Genomic DNA, 19,864 nt, shown 5'->3' on the forward strand with positions numbered 1-19,864 from the left:
GGGAACGGCATTAAAATAAACATATTGCTGCCCTGTAAACTCATACCCGCCCATTGCTGCCCTGTAAACCCACAACTGTTAACTGCCTATGCTCAAAATTAACCCAAACATTAAAAGGCTAAGTGTACTTTCTGACGTATTCTGTGCTAAAAATAAAAATGGAGCACAGCTGCTTTTGTGTGCCTAAGAGAAACAGCTGCGACCTGCCCCAAGTATCAGCTTTGTTTTCATCCCACAATCCTCTTCAATATTGGCCACATCATTTAAAAAATGACCAAAAGCGCTTAAATGTGCTTTTACTGGAAACTAAACTCTGTTTTCTTCTTGCACATGTTAATTCAAAGTTGCTTGGTATTTTAAAATCTTCAGGTGATAAAGATGAAGCTCCAGTTCCTCTTAAAGCTACACTTGTCCGACTTCCTTCAGGACAAAAAGACCTCAATAGGTCCAAGCCAGTCCCTCCGATCGCCAAGAGTACCAAGTCATTGCCGGAAATTAACTCCATCACAGGCAGCTATGTCTGGGATAACACTAAGCCCACAGTGAAGAGCAGTGACGAAGAGAACATTGCCATTGACCTCTTGGAATTGACTACAAGAGATGAGGACGATCGAGAAGAGGTAAGTGATTCAGCTAACTGATTCTTGTGTTCATTTCCCATTAGGAGTTCCCTTACTTCACATGTTATCAGACCTTTAGGCCATGGTAATTTTTAACTTGTCTGAAGAAATGCAGGAGTTTGACTTTACCAACACATTCCTAAAGCCAGTTTGCACATCACTTGTATTAAAGGCACAATAACTGGCAGGGAGACCGGTCACAGAAGTCCATATAGCCAACACATTATAAAGGAAGCATTTTCATGAGTTTGTTCCTAAACACAATCTGCATGAGACACAGGTAGATGGGTGCTTAAAAAAAATTGTAGAGGTTCACCAGTGCATCTGCTAATGGACAGCTATGTCCTATTGTTCTATATCATTATTTACAGCAGAGAAAAAGCCAGTAAAGACTTGATATGCAGTTTGGTAATATTGATGCCGTGTACACATAGTAATTCTTAAAGAGTAAGTGCACTCCTTTTCCTAATCCCGTCACTCCAGCCTTCCCTTCAGCCCATAGCTTATAGTTGCCTACAATTACATTACTTGAAAAACTTTGTGTGGCCCACACAGCCTGTACTTCCCCATGTTGTAGATGGCTGTAGAAAAAGACAAGTATGCTAAATGTGCTCTTATCCCTTAAACCCCTAATTGTTAGTTTAAGCTAATCAGACATGTGACAGGTAAGCCATAAAGACTAAAGTAGACTTGGCCATAAAGTTTAGTTTATTATGGGTGTCTGTCAGGTAAACCTTTACTGTTTTTGTAGCAGTAATCGTCACGTATAGGTTTGGTGAAGCCACCCCCCTATGTGTACATGAAAGGAATTAAGCAGAACAAAGATTTGGAGGTTTTTTTTGCAGCAATGTAGCATGCAGTTATTTTGGTATCATTCCCCCGTTAACCCTTGTCAGCTCAGCCACCAACCGTCTAATGGTGGCAGATTCAAATGATAGAATCTGTCATAATTGTCACTTTAGGAGCGTGTAATAATGGTGTCTGTTTTGGAGATCATTCAGAATTCATTGAGAGGTGCTTTTGACCTGAAGTTTTTTTCTAGATTTGTAAAGGATTGTAAAGACCCATTGACACAGGAACCTAATGCTGGCCCTGCTCACAATTAATTCTCCCTCTGTAAGAGTACAATCTTAGCATGGCTTGGTGCCATACTGTATCATCCTGGGCTGGCCAATAAAGATGTCTGAAGATTTGGATCCTAGAACCAGATCTTGGAAAAATGCAGGTGAAGAAGTTTATTGAAATGGTAGCACTGAGTGAAAGGTCAATATTTGCAAACTTTAGTACTGCTTTAGTTTTTCAATCGATCACACAACTAAAACAAATATGCACCTGCATACATCCCTCTGCAAAATCTTCAGTAGGCTTGCACAATAACTTTTTGTAGGGTTCTGTGGGACCTTTGCATGAAACACTCTGGGGACCAGCCCATAGAACATGGTAAGGTATGACATAGCTGCAGCGTCATACTGAAAATTTGCCAGAGGATTTAAACGAGCATGATTGTGAGGAAAGTATGTATCTAGGAAGAGGGCTAGTTTAGCACACAGGGTAATGAAAACTGAGTGCAGTTAGCTTAAAAATGCAATATCACTTAAAATGCAAAAAATAGTAAATCTCCTGCATAAATGCGTCCAATTTAAACCTATTCCACACTATGGGTCCTTGCATGGGTTTTATAGTTGATTGCTGCTTTATAAACCTGTTTGTGAACATTCTCATTAGTTTGCCAATTGTGGTGTCCACCCAAAATTTTGGCAAATGTTAATGTCAAACGGATGACGCAAAAATAAAGTTTTTCCCTGGTTTCCATATACTAACTTTGTTTTCCTAATGTAGATGATCAATTCTCTGCGACATCTGAGAAACAGTGCTGCCAAGAAGAGAGCAAAAATGAGCGGAAGCCTTTCAGACCTCGACAGCCCAGACTCCATGAAAATAGATCTGAATATGGATTCTCCATCTTCCACATCTTCACCAGTTAATGGATCGTCCTATAGTGAAAGTGGGGTGTACAGCCGGGAGTCCCTGACCTCGCCACTCTCTCCTACACCGCAGTTGAAGAATTTGTAAGTGATGCCTGATCTGGTGGGGTTGACTTGATGGGTAAGCAAAGGAGGTGGCTACCTTGGATATTTCAGCAGAAGGGGTACAAAAAGAGTAGGACCTGCAGCCTTAGCTTCTGCTGAAGTAGTAACCTCTCTTGGGGTGAAGGAAATTTGGCTTTTTTTGTGTATAGTGCTATTTTACCTTGTTCTGTCTCTGCTTAACTCTCTCTAAGCTTTCCCCTAATTTATAGCTTTTTGGGTCAGTTCATTATGTTTATAACAATTTTCATTTGCTAGAATAACTCAGTAGTGACAGCCAAATACAACTATACCAATATGACAACTGTCATATCAAAAAGTAAATTGGGTGAACTGATACTGAATCCTATAATCCTTTCCCTTTAGTATCCGTGGTGACCAGCTACTAACTTACTAATAGCTTTTACTATACTATCAAAGTGATCCTACCTCATTGTTCAGTCTTTGTACCTGTTCTTAGCACTAATTAAAAGTATTAGGGTTTGGTTATTTAACTCAGGATACTAAACAGTATGTCATTATGTGAGATTATCCTGGTTGTTTTTTTTATTAGTGCTATCCAAAATTTAGGTTTTACCATATGTATAAAACCAGAGCCTGATTTGATTTTTGGGAAAGTTTAAACTCATGTTAAGTTTTATGTTCGTGCTTTATGTCCAGTAGACAAACCCGGAACTGTCAGGAAATCTATCCAAACTGCCCTCCTAAACAGTTGTCACTTGGGAAAGTATCCGCACCTACACGTTTCCTGTGATAACCTAAGGAGGAAGTAAACCCAAAAATGACCCAAAACACATAAAAAAACACACCTTCAATTCCGCAGAGCAGCTGATCCATCTGGAGGTTTCTTCCATTGGGTCTCACATCTTTCTTCAGGCTTGCGTGCTAGGCGTCCTCATCTTCTCTCTGTTCTTCCTGGTAGTTCGTCCTATGTCACCCTACCCAGGCACGAGATTGGGTGACGTAGATGGGAAAAAAGTTGCCGATCTTATTGCGCATGCGCGAGATCGACAATTTCTTTCCCTTTTGGTGAAAGGGCTCCTTCAGCGCTGAAGGAGCAGCCAAGAGCCTCCTAAAATGCGCAATGTAGGTATCCTGGAAGGCTCTGCGCTCCCATTCATTCTCCATCACCTAGGCAATCGAGAATTATCGGGGCGGTACTGCACCCTTTACGTTTTTTTTTTAAACTTCAAAAAAACACAAACAAGCATAATTTTTACCTTGCATAAATGGGTTTTCTACCCTTTTATGTAAAGTGAAAATTCTGAGTTTAGGTACACTTTAATAATTGTGCTGTCTCCTCTCCCTTTCAGCCCTGTTTTCAAAGGTCACCAGAAAAATGGAGAGCATGAGTCTCCCTAATGGGAATACAGACAACCATAAAAGTAAAACTTGACCTCAAGCAAATTGCTAAATATAAAGATACAAATAGTATTATTAAACAGGATTTATATAGCCCCAACATATTACTCAGCTCTATACATTTAAATAGGGGTTGCAAATGACAGACAGACACAGGAGGAGGAGAGGACCCTGCCCCGAGAAGCATAAATGCATATATTGAAGCTAGTTCACCAGCCAGAGGATTTGTATTTCTGTACATCCAGTGCTATGGTTTACGCACCTTCCACACAGAACATTGCAGTCTGGCAAGCCAGGAGATCTGATTTTTCACTACTGGCATTTGCTTTTTATGTACTGTGATTGGAATGTAAGAAGGAAATTCAGCTGACGCATGAGCTCATTTGTGTTGCCCGGTTCTCTCCTCCTATTGGCATGTCTCTCACGTTCTTTTGTAACAGATAAGGATTGCAACACAAATGGTTAACTTGCTGCCTATTTATTTCTCAGTCTAAGATGTACAGTACAAGCTTTGCAATGAGTTTAAAACAAAATCAAATTTAGGAACTCTCACTGCTTTCATTTAAAAGTGCATTTAGTTGTTTGAGTACAAATATGCATTTGTGTCTTTTTCTAAAAGCTGCCCGGAGGTTTGTTCTAAACTTCACCTTTGTATCAGAAGCATTCCTAATTAGGCCATACATAGGTTATTCATTGAAGTTATTTTTAGATCATTTGTGTTGCTAATTGGCCCCTAGTCTTTGGAGGTTGAAAAATCCCATCTGGGATATTGTATGGTTCAGTGAACAATGTAGTTACGCATTCCACACATTAATGTTTGACAGTCAGTGTTACATTATATGGACTTTCGAGTTCTTGCATTAAAGTAGAATTAAACTCGCTGTACTCGCCTATTCCTGTTCTGTCGCAGGGCGCCACCATCTTTATTCTTCATTTCTTTCTGGAGAGGATCCGAAGCCATCTTGATTAGCCAGACTGGGGTGATGTAATTCCTGCACAGGCGTGTGAGAGTTCATTCATTCCCAGAACATGCAAGGAAAGCCAGGATTGCCAGGTTTTCCTCGTAATCAATGCCGAGCTACACACGTATCTCCCCAAAATCTGATGGCTGGGCCGTGGTCAGACAGGTAAGAACAGTTATTGCAGAATGAACATTGTCCATTTCTGCAATAACCACCTGCCTGAATCACAAATGTTCAAACTGAGACTTCAGTTCCATTTTAAAAACCTGTGTTTCTCAAGAATGGAAACAATTGTGGATGACCGAATCTGTGATGGATGGGCAACTTTGTGCGCTTTTAAAGGAGAATAAGGGGAACATCATCAAATAAATGGGTGCAGGAATTGTTAGTGGTTCTTATAATTCTCTCGCAATTGGCTCTCAACAGTCCCCTGAATAAAGAATGTAGAAGTCAGACGCTACATCCCCCAATTACCACATTGCTATGTTCCAATTAGGTGCACTCAGGGGATAGGATATTCCATATATGTTTTAGTGTGCCTATAGTAAACCTTAGCCCAAACCTGGGCTTACTTTTATTGTACCATCCCTGTTATCACTTTATTCAGTTCAGAAAAGCTGGAATGTACCTGTACCAAAATTTTAGCATGCACAAACAGTGCTACATTTTGTGTCAAAGTGCAGAAATGGCTGTTAAAAAGTTACCAGGACTGTTTCGCTAATGTTAAAGGAATGTGGAATGACCACAAGAATTAATTTTTTCAGAGTGGCATGTAAAGTGCAAGGACTGCCCGGTCACAGAGGACAGTTTAACCTTTTGCTGAAGTTTAGTTATACATGGAATGATTTTTTTTACAATTACTTTAGCTATAAGGTAAATAAATGGTAATAAACATGAAGGAGAAAGAAATGGAATTATTAAAAAACCTGAGCTGCTGTAGATCATTTGGACATACTGGTTTTAGGTTTTTTTTATGTGGTTTACTTCTAACTTAATATTCTGGTGAAAATGACAAAGCCTTTTAGTCAGATCTAAAAAAACTAAAGTACAAATAAGTGTTTGTTACTAATAGCAAGTAATCCACAGCACTTTTCACTTGTTTAAACCTGTCACTGCTGAAATGAAAAGCTTGGAGACACAATAAGCTATCCTTTGCTACACTTAGCAACTATATTCTCCTTCATTGCACATAATCTTCTTTTCAATTCCAGATCTGATGTTACTTCTGTTTCAAAGCCAAAGTTACGACCAACAAGAGCACTTTCTGCTTCTCGGAATAAGGACACTGGGAAAAAAGCCGACAGCTCACAGCAAGGTGTGCTTACAATTCTTTAATTAAATACTACCATTTCGAACCAAGGAGGAATGTACAATTTTCTTTTGTGCAAAGGGGGGGCTTTAGATTGTCCTGTAAGGAGTCATTTGAGCACCCAATTTTGTCCAAAAAAATCCAAAATGTTATGTTGGTCTCTTCTGTGTCCTGGACAAATCCCCTTCTAAATAATTTCTCTGCAAATATTTGCTGTTCCTATAAACCTGTCTTCACACACTCTGAGTATAGGGCTCCTGGGAGATGTAGTTCTGGGGGAAGGTGAGTGGGTAATGTCTACATTAGTAAGAACTTCCCAGCAGCTGCACTTACAAGAATTTTACAAACCTGGGATTGTTAAGGTATGTGAAGGTGTGGGAGTAAATGTGAGTCAATTCTGTACATATGTGAATGAAAGGTTATAGCTGAGCCCCATGTACATCTGCTGGGCTGTAGCCCTGTGCATTAGTAAGATAATATATGAAACCTAAATACACACAAAAAAACTTTTGATATAATATTGATACTTCATAGTTGTAAGCATTGCTTCCTATGGAGCTGTGTATTTTCTCACCGACACATAGAATAAAGCCCTGGATTTGTTACCGTAATTCATCAGTCAGTGTCACTTTATTTCTTTTTGTGTATGAGACAGATGTTTGACCAGGTGCTACAACAAGAGACCATTTGTATCAGAGTTCTGATAATCCTGCTATATTTTTGATCTTCTCTTTTCCATTTTTTTATTTTTATTTTATATATCATGGGCAAAAGTTAAATGGTCATATGTGTTCTAATTGGGACATGCTATTTGCATGGCTGCAAATGCAACCCTCAACCTTTGGTGCTCAAAGCCGACCTGGAAGAAGTATACAGAATTTTATTTGTCTTCTTGATCTGCATACTACTTCTGGAGTTTTTACTCTAAAAGTACTGAAGCCAGTGGATAAACATTATAGCCATGCAACTGCCATTCCTGTAATATTTTGTTACAGTTTAACTTTAAACCAGACATTGGCTTCTGAATATCTTGGCCTGTATGGAAGGTACGGGCTTTTAACAAGGTTTAGGTGAGCCATGCCATAAAGACCCCATTCAAATCCAGAACAAAACATTTTGGCTTCAGGTGTGCTTTAATGGTAGAAGTTCTGGAAACTTAAAATACTTCCCACCTGGTACTCCTAATTGTTTTGTCTGCTCTGATAAAAGCAATCAATCTTTTAATGATTGAGTCAGTTTGCCCTATTACTGCTGGTATGTTATAACCTATAGCAACTGTAACATTACTTTTTCTTCCCTAAATACCCAGATAACCTGGCAAGTGAAAAGCCAGTAAGAGTGATTGGTCAGCGAATGAATTATAGGACTGGGCCTGCAGATACAGAAGATACTTCAAAGGAAATTACACCTTTTCTTACAAGACATCCATCAAAGCCATCAAGGCCCATTAAAGGTAAGTCTCAATGGTCATTCACACTTTAATGCTTGATGTATCTTACTAGAAGTCAGTATTGCTGTCTGTAATGAGCACTGTAGTTATGAGAGCCTGCAAATGTCCTATTGATGTGTATGGCTACTCAAAGACAAGATCTGCCTTGGCATTCAGTACACAAGTTCTCAATTAATGACTGTTCTCAATATAGAGAACCAAAAAACTTAGAACAAGTTATATTGGAGGAAAGGGTTTTTTTGGGTTGTAATCGGTGTAAACACATACATCACGTAATGTGCAAAAGAGATAACGACATTGATTTTATCCTTTAAATGTATTAAACAGGATTTATATAGCGCCAACATATTACACAGCTCTGAATATTAATGTACAGCGCTGCGTAATATGTTGGCGCTATATAAATCCTGTTTATTAATAATAATAATAATAATGTTGCTATTCAACGACGGTTGGAAAATCAACAACTGCACATTATTTATGTATCTGTGCAATCTATTGCATTTTTTAAAGACCCACTGGGGTGTTAGACTTTATTAGGGACAGCTCTTGCTTTTATAAGGAGTGCAGTGGTCTGGCTCTGCTGCTTGATGGTGGGACAGACTTTTTACTTTGGCTCTATGCTGCTTTAAAAACTTAACGGATGATAAGATTTGCTTATGAAGTCTCACTTACTGCTACACTGTAGCAAGCTTTTTACAAAGTTTTTTTTATGGTTTAGTTGTATGTGTTTTAGGCACACCTATTCATGGATGTTGTCTCTGTTTTTCTCTTTCTGCATCTACATATATAGGAATTACTGGATCAGTTACAAGCTTCCAGCAGATAAACGACAATGATTTAATAGGCCTCTTGTCTGAAGACTCTGTAGCTGTGATTGGAAAAGGTGTGTACAGGGTTTTAAAAGGCACTAAATAATAATAATTCTCTATTGCAGATGCCACAAGTCTGTTTTTAGATTTGTTCATATGACTTTACTTGTCTTAGATGTGGTAGTACTCTGCAGCTTAATCTCCTTGACTCAGAGCTTGCTATTCTCATCGGCCATTCAGATCCATCATATTGAATTGTAAAACAACGGGAAGCATGTTTATGGAAACCAAAGTGATTTAGACTTATGGTTGCTTCGTGAACTGGAGTTCAGGAAAATTCAGACTGCGCATAGGATGGTTTCCACAAAACATAATTGCAATTATAGCATAATGGTAATTTATTCCAGAATTTTTCCTTGTGGTGTTTAGAACCCCCTTTAAAGTCCCAAACCTAGAGTTCTCTAATGAGGCAATCACCCACTTAGTAGAGGTTTCCATGCTCACCTAGTACTGAGATTCTGAGGCTTTCATAGCTGTCTTGAAGACTGTGTGGATATCTACATTTATGTTCTCACACCATTTTACAAGTAATGGTACACTTTAATTTATAATATAACCAACTATTGCAATTATTTATTTATTCCTTTATTATGTTGGTGCCCTTATGCAAGTAATGCAGGGAACATTGGGTATTCATTTAGGTAAGCCAACTATTACAGTATTCTTAGGCTTACTAGTCGTGCATGAGCTATATGGGTTGGATAATAATTTATTGGATTGTTTGGGTAGGCCTTTGCACTACCTCGTTGTCAATGCATCTATAAGGAGACTGTAAAAAGGTTGCACAGTCTTAACATTTCAGTTACTGTTTTCTAAATTAACCGTCGTTCTTTTTGTCATGGAGTTGCAACCTACTCCTACCCTGTTCCAACAGGGTCTGTCTTAAAGCTAACATTGGGAATATTCTGTTTTTTAGGTGTGTTTGAAGCTCCTCTTCCCACCACCCAGTCACGCAGCCAGGCCTCCTTCTCTACTCCAGATGAGTCGAGTTCTTCAAAGCAAAGTTTCCTACCTCCTTCTGGTGTTTATGGCAGAGCAGTGCAGCAGAACAACCCACCAGTGGAAAGCGATGTAAGATAATGATTGATGCACCACCAGTATTCTCTGTAGACTGGATCATGAGTATGTCCTTTTTAATGCATTGTTTATTTCGCAGAGTAAAGTCACAATGTCCAAATCTGCCCGGGACAAGATGAGACAGAAACGAGAAAATAGCCTGAGGGAACTGGTGGAGTGTAAGGATCCAGAAAGAAAAGAGAGACTTTCCCAGACAGACCCAAGCCCAATTCGTAGAGAATGTGAGTATTTATCCATTGCTTGTTTGTATATTTACTTGTGTTAGGTGTCCACATTCAGTGATACTGAATGTTTAGCTTAGGCTGGTTCACTAGATCTTAAGCTGCGTACACACTTGCAATAATTATCATTGGAAACTAACGATCGATTGTCCAATAATCGTTAACAAAAAAAGTGCACAACGACTGACCAACAACGCCGATGAATGAGGATTGTCACTGGAAACGAACGACCGGATCTGATTGAGCGACGATTGTTTACTATCTATTGTGTGTACGATGTTCAGTGATCGTGGATGTTTCTGCAGTACACGTTTTCCTTTACATGTCACCCTGCATCCTTCAAACGATCTTATCTAGCGTGGGTACACTATTGGTGGATTATATTTGAACAATTGTATTGTTACAACATGTACAGAATTGTGCACAATACGTTGATTCAAAATAATCGTGCATAATCGTTAGTCGTTTGTTTTCTAATGATTATTTCAAGTGTGTACCTAGCTTTACAATGTATTCATTAATAACATCCTGAAAAGGTGAGAGCTGAAAGCACCCCCTGGCTAAGACTTGATTGTACATTACAGTCAACATGTGCTCTGCTCATTTGGGCATTGTCTAAGTCTTCAAGGTACCACATTAAAGGCAACTTGTTACAACAGAAATAAGGAAATGGCTGTTAAATAGGCAATCATGGATCACATATGTATGACTTTTGTTTTTTGTTTTGTTTTTTGTTATCCCATGATAATTGATCTTCAGCAGTCTTGGAGAGCAGTGTTCAACCCAGAAGTTTTTTAAAGCTGCGTGGGAAGAAATTGTAGGCAGGTGGCAGCCCCTGTATTGTGACCCAACTTATCAGTAACCACTCAAAAACAGCCAGCTGGTTATGGAATAGTGCCAGGTGGTGCGCCCAGCTCAAAGGGGCTGGGGAGACTATTATGGAATGAACAAGACATTGCCCTTACTAGTGAAATTGCTGAATTCACCAGAGCATGACCAAAATTAGGCTTGGCTTCTCTTGTGAACCAATGGGGTGCTACTTTGATCTTGGTGTGTTTTATTGCATTAAATACAAGACTTTCACTGGTTAACTGATTTTAGTGCATACATACAAGATGGGCCCATCTGGAAGCATTCAAAGGTGGTGCAGATGGGGAGGGGGTTGTATCTTAATATGGTGAAAGTTTGCCTTCTACAGAATGACCTTGTTGCCTGGCAGTTTAACAACTGTCTTTCCATTAGATTTAATAATAATTTTTCTACGTTCTGTTTCCTTTAAAAGTTTCCCATGTGCTGGCATCCAAAAGCCCCGAGACTGATGTTGGGAGCTGCCATCTTGGATGTGATGCCTGTAAACCTCACCAAACTCATAGCTGTCATTTAAGGGACATTCTAAAGTATTGCATTTTGCTTTTAACCTAGCAGCTATATGAAAGGTTACATAAGGTGGAGATGTGAGGGTTGAATGAGCTGGGCCAGCATAGACAGTGAACATACCCTAGATAATGAGAGGTATATAAAGGGAGGAAGGTGTGCTAAGGAATTCTTTCTTCAAGAGAATTTCTATAACTTTGAAGGCAAGTAAATGAAAGACATTCATGGAAAAGAAAACCACTGCAAGTTGACCTTTTAATTTTTCTGTGCTTTTACCTGCAATTTAATTAGTTGGTGACAGGGTCTCTTTAAGGTGGTTAAGACCCTGAAGGTACAGTTGGACCACTGTATTACCAATGAAACGTGTCAGGCTTACATCTCCTAAATTCTTATCTTTCTTTTTCTTTGCTGCAGCTTGGACACCACGGTCAGATTGCCAGGAAAATGAAGATATCAGTCCGCCGTCTCTGAAAAGAACTTCAAGTGTGAAAAAATCATCAGGTATAAATAACCAGAATATCTAATTACATTCATAATAACAGATGGGGATCATCCATTCAAGTCTGATTTTTTTTTTTTTTTAATGTATTTTCAGCCATTGCAAATGTAGATGTATTTGACATTTATAGAAAGGGGACTGATTTTTTAGTTTTAGGGATTCTCTTATTTTTTGGATGTGCATAGGAAACAACGTAGACTCCACACTGCTGAATATCTACACATTGATTTACAGTTGGATAAAGATATCACTCAGCATCTTTTATTTAAAGCTGAACTCAAGGCAAGCTGGTGAAATACATATGTGGAAGCCGTTCTGATTACCAAAAGATTTGTAAGATTTTCCTTTCAGTCCTGGGATTTATACAGCTAGATCATTGACCTGACTTACTCCACTGCAGTTAGGTTATACAGCTAGGTAACTTCTAGCCCCCACCTTCTGATTGGCTTTAAGAGGCAACTTCAAACTAATGATGGATCTATTGCCTTACATCATCCCAAACGCAGCATAATAATTTATAATTATTGGCATCATCATGTAATATCATGTAATCCAGTGACAGGAAGGCTTAAGCAACATTCAGTAATCCTGCCCATATCCCACACATCCTCAGTGGGCCACAATATTGTTTAGTTCTATTACCCAAAAGCTCCACAAAACTTTTTTAGTTTTAAAAAAATGTAAATGGTAATTGGCTAACCTTTGGAATAATGTACTTATATACTTATATGTACCTTATATACCTGGGGTGTCAAACTGAGGGCCAAATTTGGCCCCCCAAAACATTTTTTTTGGCCCCCAGAGGAATTCTAAATATGAATTTCAGCTAGCCTGCTGCTGCATTGCAATAGTGCCGCTACTACAATTCCCGGCATCACTGGTGTCTATTGACCAGCGACTTTTCTGCCTATGTATGCCCCCCCTCCCCCTCTGCATTTGACTGTTTTATTATTATTATTATTATTATTAAACAGGATTTATATAGCGCCAACATTATTAGATGCAGGACATTGTAGTATTGGTGCTATTTCAGTGAAGAGGAAGTTCCAGCCACTCATAACATTAGGCCCCGCATTAGACTGTTGACGCAGGGAATTGTAGTAGCGTTGCTACTTCTCTATTACAGGCTTGTTGAGATTGAATGTAAAATTTCCTCAATTTTTTCAATAAACTTCAAGTTTGGCCTGTGACTTTGTCTAAATTTTTAATTTTGGCACTCTGTGTATTTGAGTTTGGATGCATGTGGAAGAGTGTTGACATTTTAAATTGGATGTTCATATTTATTTACCAATAAATTATTATTATTATGGGAAAGTAGTATAATAGTATGCATTATATCAAGAACTGTCAGAAAGATGTAATGAAGAAGGATATTATAAATGGTGGATAAAATCTTCATTGCAAACAACTAGATTGCACATTGTTTCGCACTGTCCAAGATTGGGTTTGAAAAAATACATCACGTTTATCTACTATTATTCTTAGGGAATACAGATGTGACTGGCAATGCATGCTTTTCTTAATGTTTCTAATCAACCAATACCTTCATGTCAATGTTTACAGCACAACGCAGTCCATATAGAGACAGATCTTCTATCAGCCGGAGCTCTGATGTCATGGATGCTACTGTGCCCAGGGAACTTCCCAGGCCAGACTTGTCCATTGTTGAGGTGTTTAAACTTCTCTCGGATGAAGACTGGTAAGCAATGCTGTTTTTGTTAGTGGTCCCCAGGAATAATAGATGAGAAACTTTCCTTCTTTTTGCTTTCAAAACTGAAAGAAATGTTGCCTTTACATTCACTTTAATCTCATCTGAATTAGTATATGCAACCCTAATAAAAGATTTATACCATAATGAGAATTTAATGGAGAATGCCCTTGCAGACCAGGATGGAGACCTAAACGGCTTCATGCATTTGAAAGCTGAGGTCAACTTAATGGTCTGACTGAGCAATTTAGATATGCCAGTTTAATGTTTAGATCCTAGATAAAAGTTATAAAATACTGCTTTATTGAAACTGTGTTGCAAAAGCAAAGCACATTTAGCAGTCACTGGAACTGATGTGCATGGTGGGATTGGAGACACTGCAAGAAGTGGCAGTAAGATATCGCGTTCTATTAAGTTATTACATTACATTGGGAACTTACAATTTGAATGTTCTCTTGTATTCATTACTGAAGTTTTCTTGTCATTGCAACTGTTTACAGGGAGAAAAAGATAGAAGGTCTGAATCTGGTACGATCACTGTCTATCCTCCATTCAGATGTCATTATGGACAGGCTCCATGACCTCAAGATTGCAGTTACACAAGAGGTAAGGGAGGGTTTCAGAGAGTATGTGGTTAGATGCTCTCTGGAAAGTACAGGATATTTCTAAGGTAAAAACGTGTTATGTTTCAGTCCTTTTTGAGTCCACTTTTTCAATCCCCATATACAAACCTCTGTATGACCCACATAAGCTCTGATTTTTATATCCTGAAGGCAAAGTGAAAACTCTTTAGATTTTAGTTCCATAACCAACAAACGAATAATGAAAACCCAAGTGCTTCTGTTATGTTCTTTTAGGTTTAAAGAAACATCCACCTATATTCATTTCTTTATCTTAAACAGGCCACATCCCTAACATTCATAGGAAAAGATTTGCGATTGCGAAGACATTCATTTTAAGCGGGACTTTTAAAGCCAGTACCATCAGTATATTACAAAAATACAAAACATTTTATTATTAATAAACAAAAACAAACATCATTTCAAATACATAAAACACAAAATTGTGGGTGTATATAATGACCTCTCCTTACAGAATACCCCTCAAAGGGTTTAAATTCTGAATTACTTCTCGACGCGTTTCGAGGAAAAAATCTGCTTCTTCAGGAGCAAGGAGAGGAGAAGTCTGATGTTTGTACTTCCAGCAGCCCTCTTATTTAAAATTGTTGCAAGGAAGGAGGTGGTTATGGCGGCAATGATATATTCAACTCCCGTTTGGCTAATTAGTGAGTAATCTCTTTCAATTTTCAATATAAATCACAGTGATCCTAAGTTTCATGCCCTTCAGTCCTCAAACAGATATACGAACATACTCTTGCACTGTATAATGCCTATTGTGCAGCCTTACTCAGTTTACATGTCTTTGCTTAATTACAAAATCTGTTTGAACAATAAAAAATGTATTTGGGGCTTAACTGAGCTTTTTTTTGCGTGTTTGTGTTTTAGGTGAAAAACTTGCGGTCCTCTGTCTCCAGGGCAGCCATTGGGTGTTTAGGAGACATGTTTACACACCTTAAGAAGAATATGGACCATGAACTGGACAACAGTGTCCGTGTGCTTCTCCACAAAGCTGGGGAGTCAAACATCTTTATCAGAGAAGATGTGGATAAGGCGCTTGGTGCAATGGTACAAAATGTGACGCCGCTACGTGCCCTAGCTGCACTCATAAATGGAGGGCTCAGGTATACTTACATTGTGCATTTTTTTGCAAAAATTTTAACTTTTAAACAAAAGTTGGGGAGGGGGGCAGTTTATAAAACAGCCATATGACCTTACTGCAGCCATACTTCTGCTTTTGTAAACCCAACAATGAATGGATAAACTCCTAAACCAATGGTCAACTAATAACTGAATGAGAGAAAAACATTTTGGTGAAGAGACTATTGATGTGTTGTCTTCATAAATCAAAGAGTTAACGTTGTCACATTTGGCATAGAAGATTTTGTGATACACTTCGGCCTCTACACCATGGCTTGAATTATATGAGTTGGCTACCAAATGTAAGCTGTGATGGATAAGGATATCTGCTATCTTATAATTAGGCCCCCATGTTTTTAATGCGCCCCTTATAATTCCTGCCTAAAAATGTTTACTCAGATTCTTACCCAGTCAGGCAAGTTTTAGCCCTGCATAGTCAGTGGACCTTTAAAAGATTAAATAGTCAGATTTTTAGTGTGTGACCTGTTCGCATTATTCTGACATTTTTTTAAATGGCTTTAAAATGTTGCTGTGTATTCATGTGTTTTTTTTTCTGTATCATCTTTTTTCTGTGTTTTTTTTTTTTATTACAGCCATTTGAGCACTGCAGTGAGGAAATGCACAGCCCAGCACATGTATGACTTAGTAGAGAGAATGGGACCTGGACGGATTCTCTCTGGTATAAAGGACATCACAGATAGAGCAGTGCCTGCTATAGCAAGGTTTGCTCAGGACAGCTCTCAGGAAACCAGGTATAAACTGCTTTGTACTGTGCAACTGATATATTGTGGTAATGTTTATGCAATTACGGTAGTGGTGTTTAATTGTAAAGACAAAAGGGTAATACCATTAAAGTCATGTGACCCTGTTACCAGGCCATTCATTGAAACAACAATCATTCTGTAGAATAATATATGCACATTTAACATATGTCGTTTTCCTGGAAAAGCCTTACTTGTGTAGCCATCTAGAAGTTTATACACTGCTGCTGAGTGCTTCAATCTTGTGATGTCAGCTGCCGGAGCAGAATGTCACGCAAATGACCCTCCATAATCCTATTTGTTCTTCCCATTGCTAGTACAAAATTTTGGGAGGAGAGGGGAAAAAAAAACAAAACAAAAAGTGTATCTAAAGGAAAACAGTTGCATTGATATTACCATGCTGTTATCTGTATTTTTTAGGTTTGTCATGGGGTCACCACAAAAGGGGGTAGCATTGTTTTTTGACTATAGCATTGTCAATATTTGCATACAGTGCATGTCTTAAATTCAGGTGCTTCTGGAGTGAGCAGTTTATGATAGTACTACGTGCCATTGTATGCGTTTTAGAACTTAAGCCGCATACACACCTGCAATTATTGTCGTAGGAAAGGATCTTTCACGATCCTTTCCAACGACAAAAGACCAAAAGATGCATGAGTGGAGAGGGGTGGGGGCAAAGGACAAAGTGGCACCCTGCTGGGTGCTCTCCCCCTTCCCTTGCATTACGATCATTCGCCGTCCATGGATCCGCAAGGACGATCGTTCGGACGATGGACGACGGGCGCTGTACACACGCCAGAATTTCGTCCGATATCAGCCAAGAACGATTGGACATGTGTATGTAGCTTAAGTTAATTCAGTGTGTAAAGCAAATCGTCAAAGGATTTCTTTCAGCACAGGTTTTATACTAAAATCTTCTCATCTGTTTCAATACCACTGTCCTCCTTTCTTCTCCAGAATATTAGCTTAAATTAAATTTTAATATGGTTATCAAGTTAGATCCTCCATACCCTGCAATGAGGGTCTCCACGTTAACCTTTACTTTTTATCTCTACACTTTCACTTTGTAACTTTCTCTTCTTAATAAGCTTTCAAAACTTTCATAATGAGCAGAGGATTTTGTTTTCCTTATTTCACACATAAAGAGTAGTTCTGTTGTTATTCTTTAAAGTGGTGATTTGTTTGTTAAAGGTCCATGCATACCATTTTTAGTCCTGAATGTTTGTGTTGCAGATTCTATGGTCGAAAGATGTTTCACTATTTGATGTCACATCATGACTTCGACAAAATGTTGGAGAAATATATACCGAGCAAAGACTTGCCTTCTATAAGGGATTTAATTAAACATATACAGGTCAAGGTAAGGAGAAAGATTTTTAAAGCAGATTTAAGCAGAGCGCTGGTGCAAAAAAATTTGCTGGCTGAAAATGTAGTCAATGTTCTGTTAACAAAGCAGAAATGAGTACAGTTAAAACTGAACTTCCTATTACTAGCTTGCAGACAGTAATTGGAAGATTGCCCAACTTGTACACATCTGATGGGCAATAGGAGGATTATTCAACGGTCTAATTGTTCATTTCTGGATAATCCGATCTGTTTGTGTTCTTGCCAGCGATGTTCATACTCTGATGTCCCTGGTGTCCTGCAGTCTTGTCATTGTGCCTGTTCTGTATTGTACAGGGTGTAGGCGAGATCCAGGATGCGCCATCTGCCCGTGGAAGGAGATCTTATCATGGCAGCGTTGGCAGTTTGAGGGCTTCTTCTGTTTCACAGAATGTTCACAATACACTGGAGAGGTATGTTGAACTGATTTCTTGAGGGTTAGGAGTAGGGGTTGGGTGGATTTGCAATGCAGAAACTTGTCTTATAAAGTTGTTCAGACCAAACCGTTACATTGCATTTTTAACCGGAAAAGGACAGTTGTTCATCTCAAAGCTGATGTGTTGTTTCTCATCTGCCTGCTTCTAATTTATATCTCATTTTTATACAGCAGCATCTACAGAGATATAAAATCAGTAAACAACTGATTAATGAAGAAAATCAATTGCCATAATTAAGAAAAACTGAGACTAACAAAAAGAAGAGAGGACCCTTCTCTGGCTGATCATGAACAACTTTGAACAATTAACACTAAGAAGCAGAACACTAGATTCAAACTTACGTCCTATGTAAAGATAGGCAGTAAAGTATTTCAAGTGAATAACTGTAAAGTTTTCTATTTTGCTGCGTGGTATTGTGAATGATTTCTGTTATCTATCAATCTAAAAGGCAGACGCCTCAAAGCTAATACAGGTACTGTAACTTTTGTATTGGGATTTGCTGTACTTTGTTTCTGGTATATTTTGTTCTACATACCTACGTATCCAGAGAAGAAAAGTTCTTTTAGTAGATGAATACTGAACCATTTAAAATGCATCGAAACACTAAAGCAAAAATATTCAAAGGATGAGATGGCCCCATTTGTATCCTGTTTTCAAACTTTTTTCCCCCTTTATTTGTACCTGCAGACACACCGTTCCTATCAGGACTACAAACACTTTTTCATTATAAGGAGGGCAGAATAGTTCGTAGTTTACCAAACATAACTTGTAACCACTTTCAGATCAATTCACAGGAAGTGACATAGACACAGTATTACTTGTCAGAATAACAGGTATTTTCTGTACTTGCTAAAAAAGTTTAGTTTGTAAGAGAAAAACTAATGCAGCCATCACATCTATTAACTGTAATCTTTAGGATATACCATGTTTTATTCTTCGGTTTAGATACAGTTTAAGGAATGGGGAATAGTAGACCAAAAAGTGGAGAAAACCATTTGGATGATTTGTGGCAGGTCTCCTGAACAGTGCTCTTCTATCATGGGTTTAGATATCCATTAAAGCAGCTGTACAACCAAATCGCACAAAGGGTGTTTCTATACTTCAGCTTCTGTAGCACCTCATTATTGTTGTTTTTTCATTAGTGCCTTTAGAGTATCTTGTTCACTGTGTTAACAAGAATAATTGTGTTGTAATTATCTGTCTGTTAACAGAACTTCTCTGTTATCTGATTCATAGGATAGGTGGACATACACAAGCAGATTACTCAAAAGTAATTAACTAGTGGTGAGTAAACCTCTGGGATTTGTTACATCTGGTATCCCAGACTATGAACTACATTGCAGACTGTACAGTGTAAGGTTCTGCCTACATTTCAGAGGCTGTGAGGGAAATATAAAGGAAGGAAGGAAGCTGCCTTTATACAGCCAAAACATAAAGAAGTAGTGCAACTTCAGAATATATTTCATGCAGAGAAAGTAGGCAGACTGGATAGTGACAAGGGGAACTCCAGTATGTAATTATATTACATTAAAACACAACACTAATAAAGCTTTTAATTTTATTTAAAATAATTATACATGTTAAGGCCAGGCCTGTACTTGGCTTGGTAAATATGCTGAACTTTTTATATATAGCATTGTTAAAGCAGAATTAAACTGCAATAAATATTTAGGAAGTTTTCTCTACCATATTTTGCAAGTATGCACAGCAAATTCACACACTGCACAGCAACACTGTGTATTCGTATTTGGCAAGATGTTACATATATTACAGGAATTACTGTTTTTAAAGTGAAACGCTACATTGAAAGTTGTCACAGTTACATAGGGCAGTTTATTTTATTTTTAACAAGTTGCTGTAGCAAGTACTTCTTAGCCACAGCAGTAGGACTGGTCACAGTGGCTCGGAAGTAGTCCCAGTAGCTCCATGCCACGGGAAGGGGAAGTAGTCACAGTGGCTCCGTGCCACGGGAAGGGGAAGTAGTC

At 38.4% G+C, this 19,864-nt stretch overlaps 1 protein-coding gene across 2 annotated transcripts in view; it reads left to right on the forward strand.

Moving 5' to 3' along the window:
* Positions 1 to 19,858, forward strand: part of TOGARAM1 (TOG array regulator of axonemal microtubules 1) — a 34,448-nt gene extending 14,590 nt beyond the window's left edge. Inside the window, exons 4-18 of one of the 2 annotated variants that reach the window (XM_072428032.1) lie at positions 370 to 620; positions 2,460 to 2,689; positions 6,243 to 6,346; positions 7,650 to 7,793; positions 8,584 to 8,676; positions 9,579 to 9,733; positions 9,819 to 9,960; positions 11,749 to 11,835; positions 13,397 to 13,532; positions 14,042 to 14,147; positions 15,047 to 15,282; positions 15,892 to 16,050; positions 17,293 to 17,419; positions 17,740 to 17,855; positions 18,050 to 19,858. In XM_072428032.1, the coding sequence (XP_072284133.1) occupies positions 370 to 620; positions 2,460 to 2,689; positions 6,243 to 6,346; positions 7,650 to 7,793; positions 8,584 to 8,676; positions 9,579 to 9,733; positions 9,819 to 9,960; positions 11,749 to 11,835; positions 13,397 to 13,532; positions 14,042 to 14,147; positions 15,047 to 15,282; positions 15,892 to 16,050; positions 17,293 to 17,419; positions 17,740 to 17,855; positions 18,050 to 18,086 (2,123 nt within the window). In that variant the 3' untranslated portion in view covers positions 18,087 to 19,858. The remainder of the gene's footprint in view (positions 1 to 369; positions 621 to 2,459; positions 2,690 to 6,242; positions 6,347 to 7,649; positions 7,794 to 8,583; positions 8,677 to 9,578; positions 9,734 to 9,818; positions 9,961 to 11,748; positions 11,836 to 13,396; positions 13,533 to 14,041; positions 14,148 to 15,046; positions 15,283 to 15,891; positions 16,051 to 17,292; positions 17,420 to 17,739; positions 17,856 to 18,049) is intronic. The other variant, XM_072428033.1, reaches the window with a different exon arrangement.
* The last annotated feature ends 6 nt before the right edge of the window (positions 19,859 to 19,864 follow it).

The sequence above is a fragment of the Pyxicephalus adspersus genome, chromosome 12, assembly GCF_032062135.1.
Source record: "Pyxicephalus adspersus chromosome 12, UCB_Pads_2.0, whole genome shotgun sequence".
In the NCBI taxonomy this organism is placed as follows: Eukaryota; Metazoa; Chordata; class Amphibia; order Anura; family Pyxicephalidae; genus Pyxicephalus; species Pyxicephalus adspersus.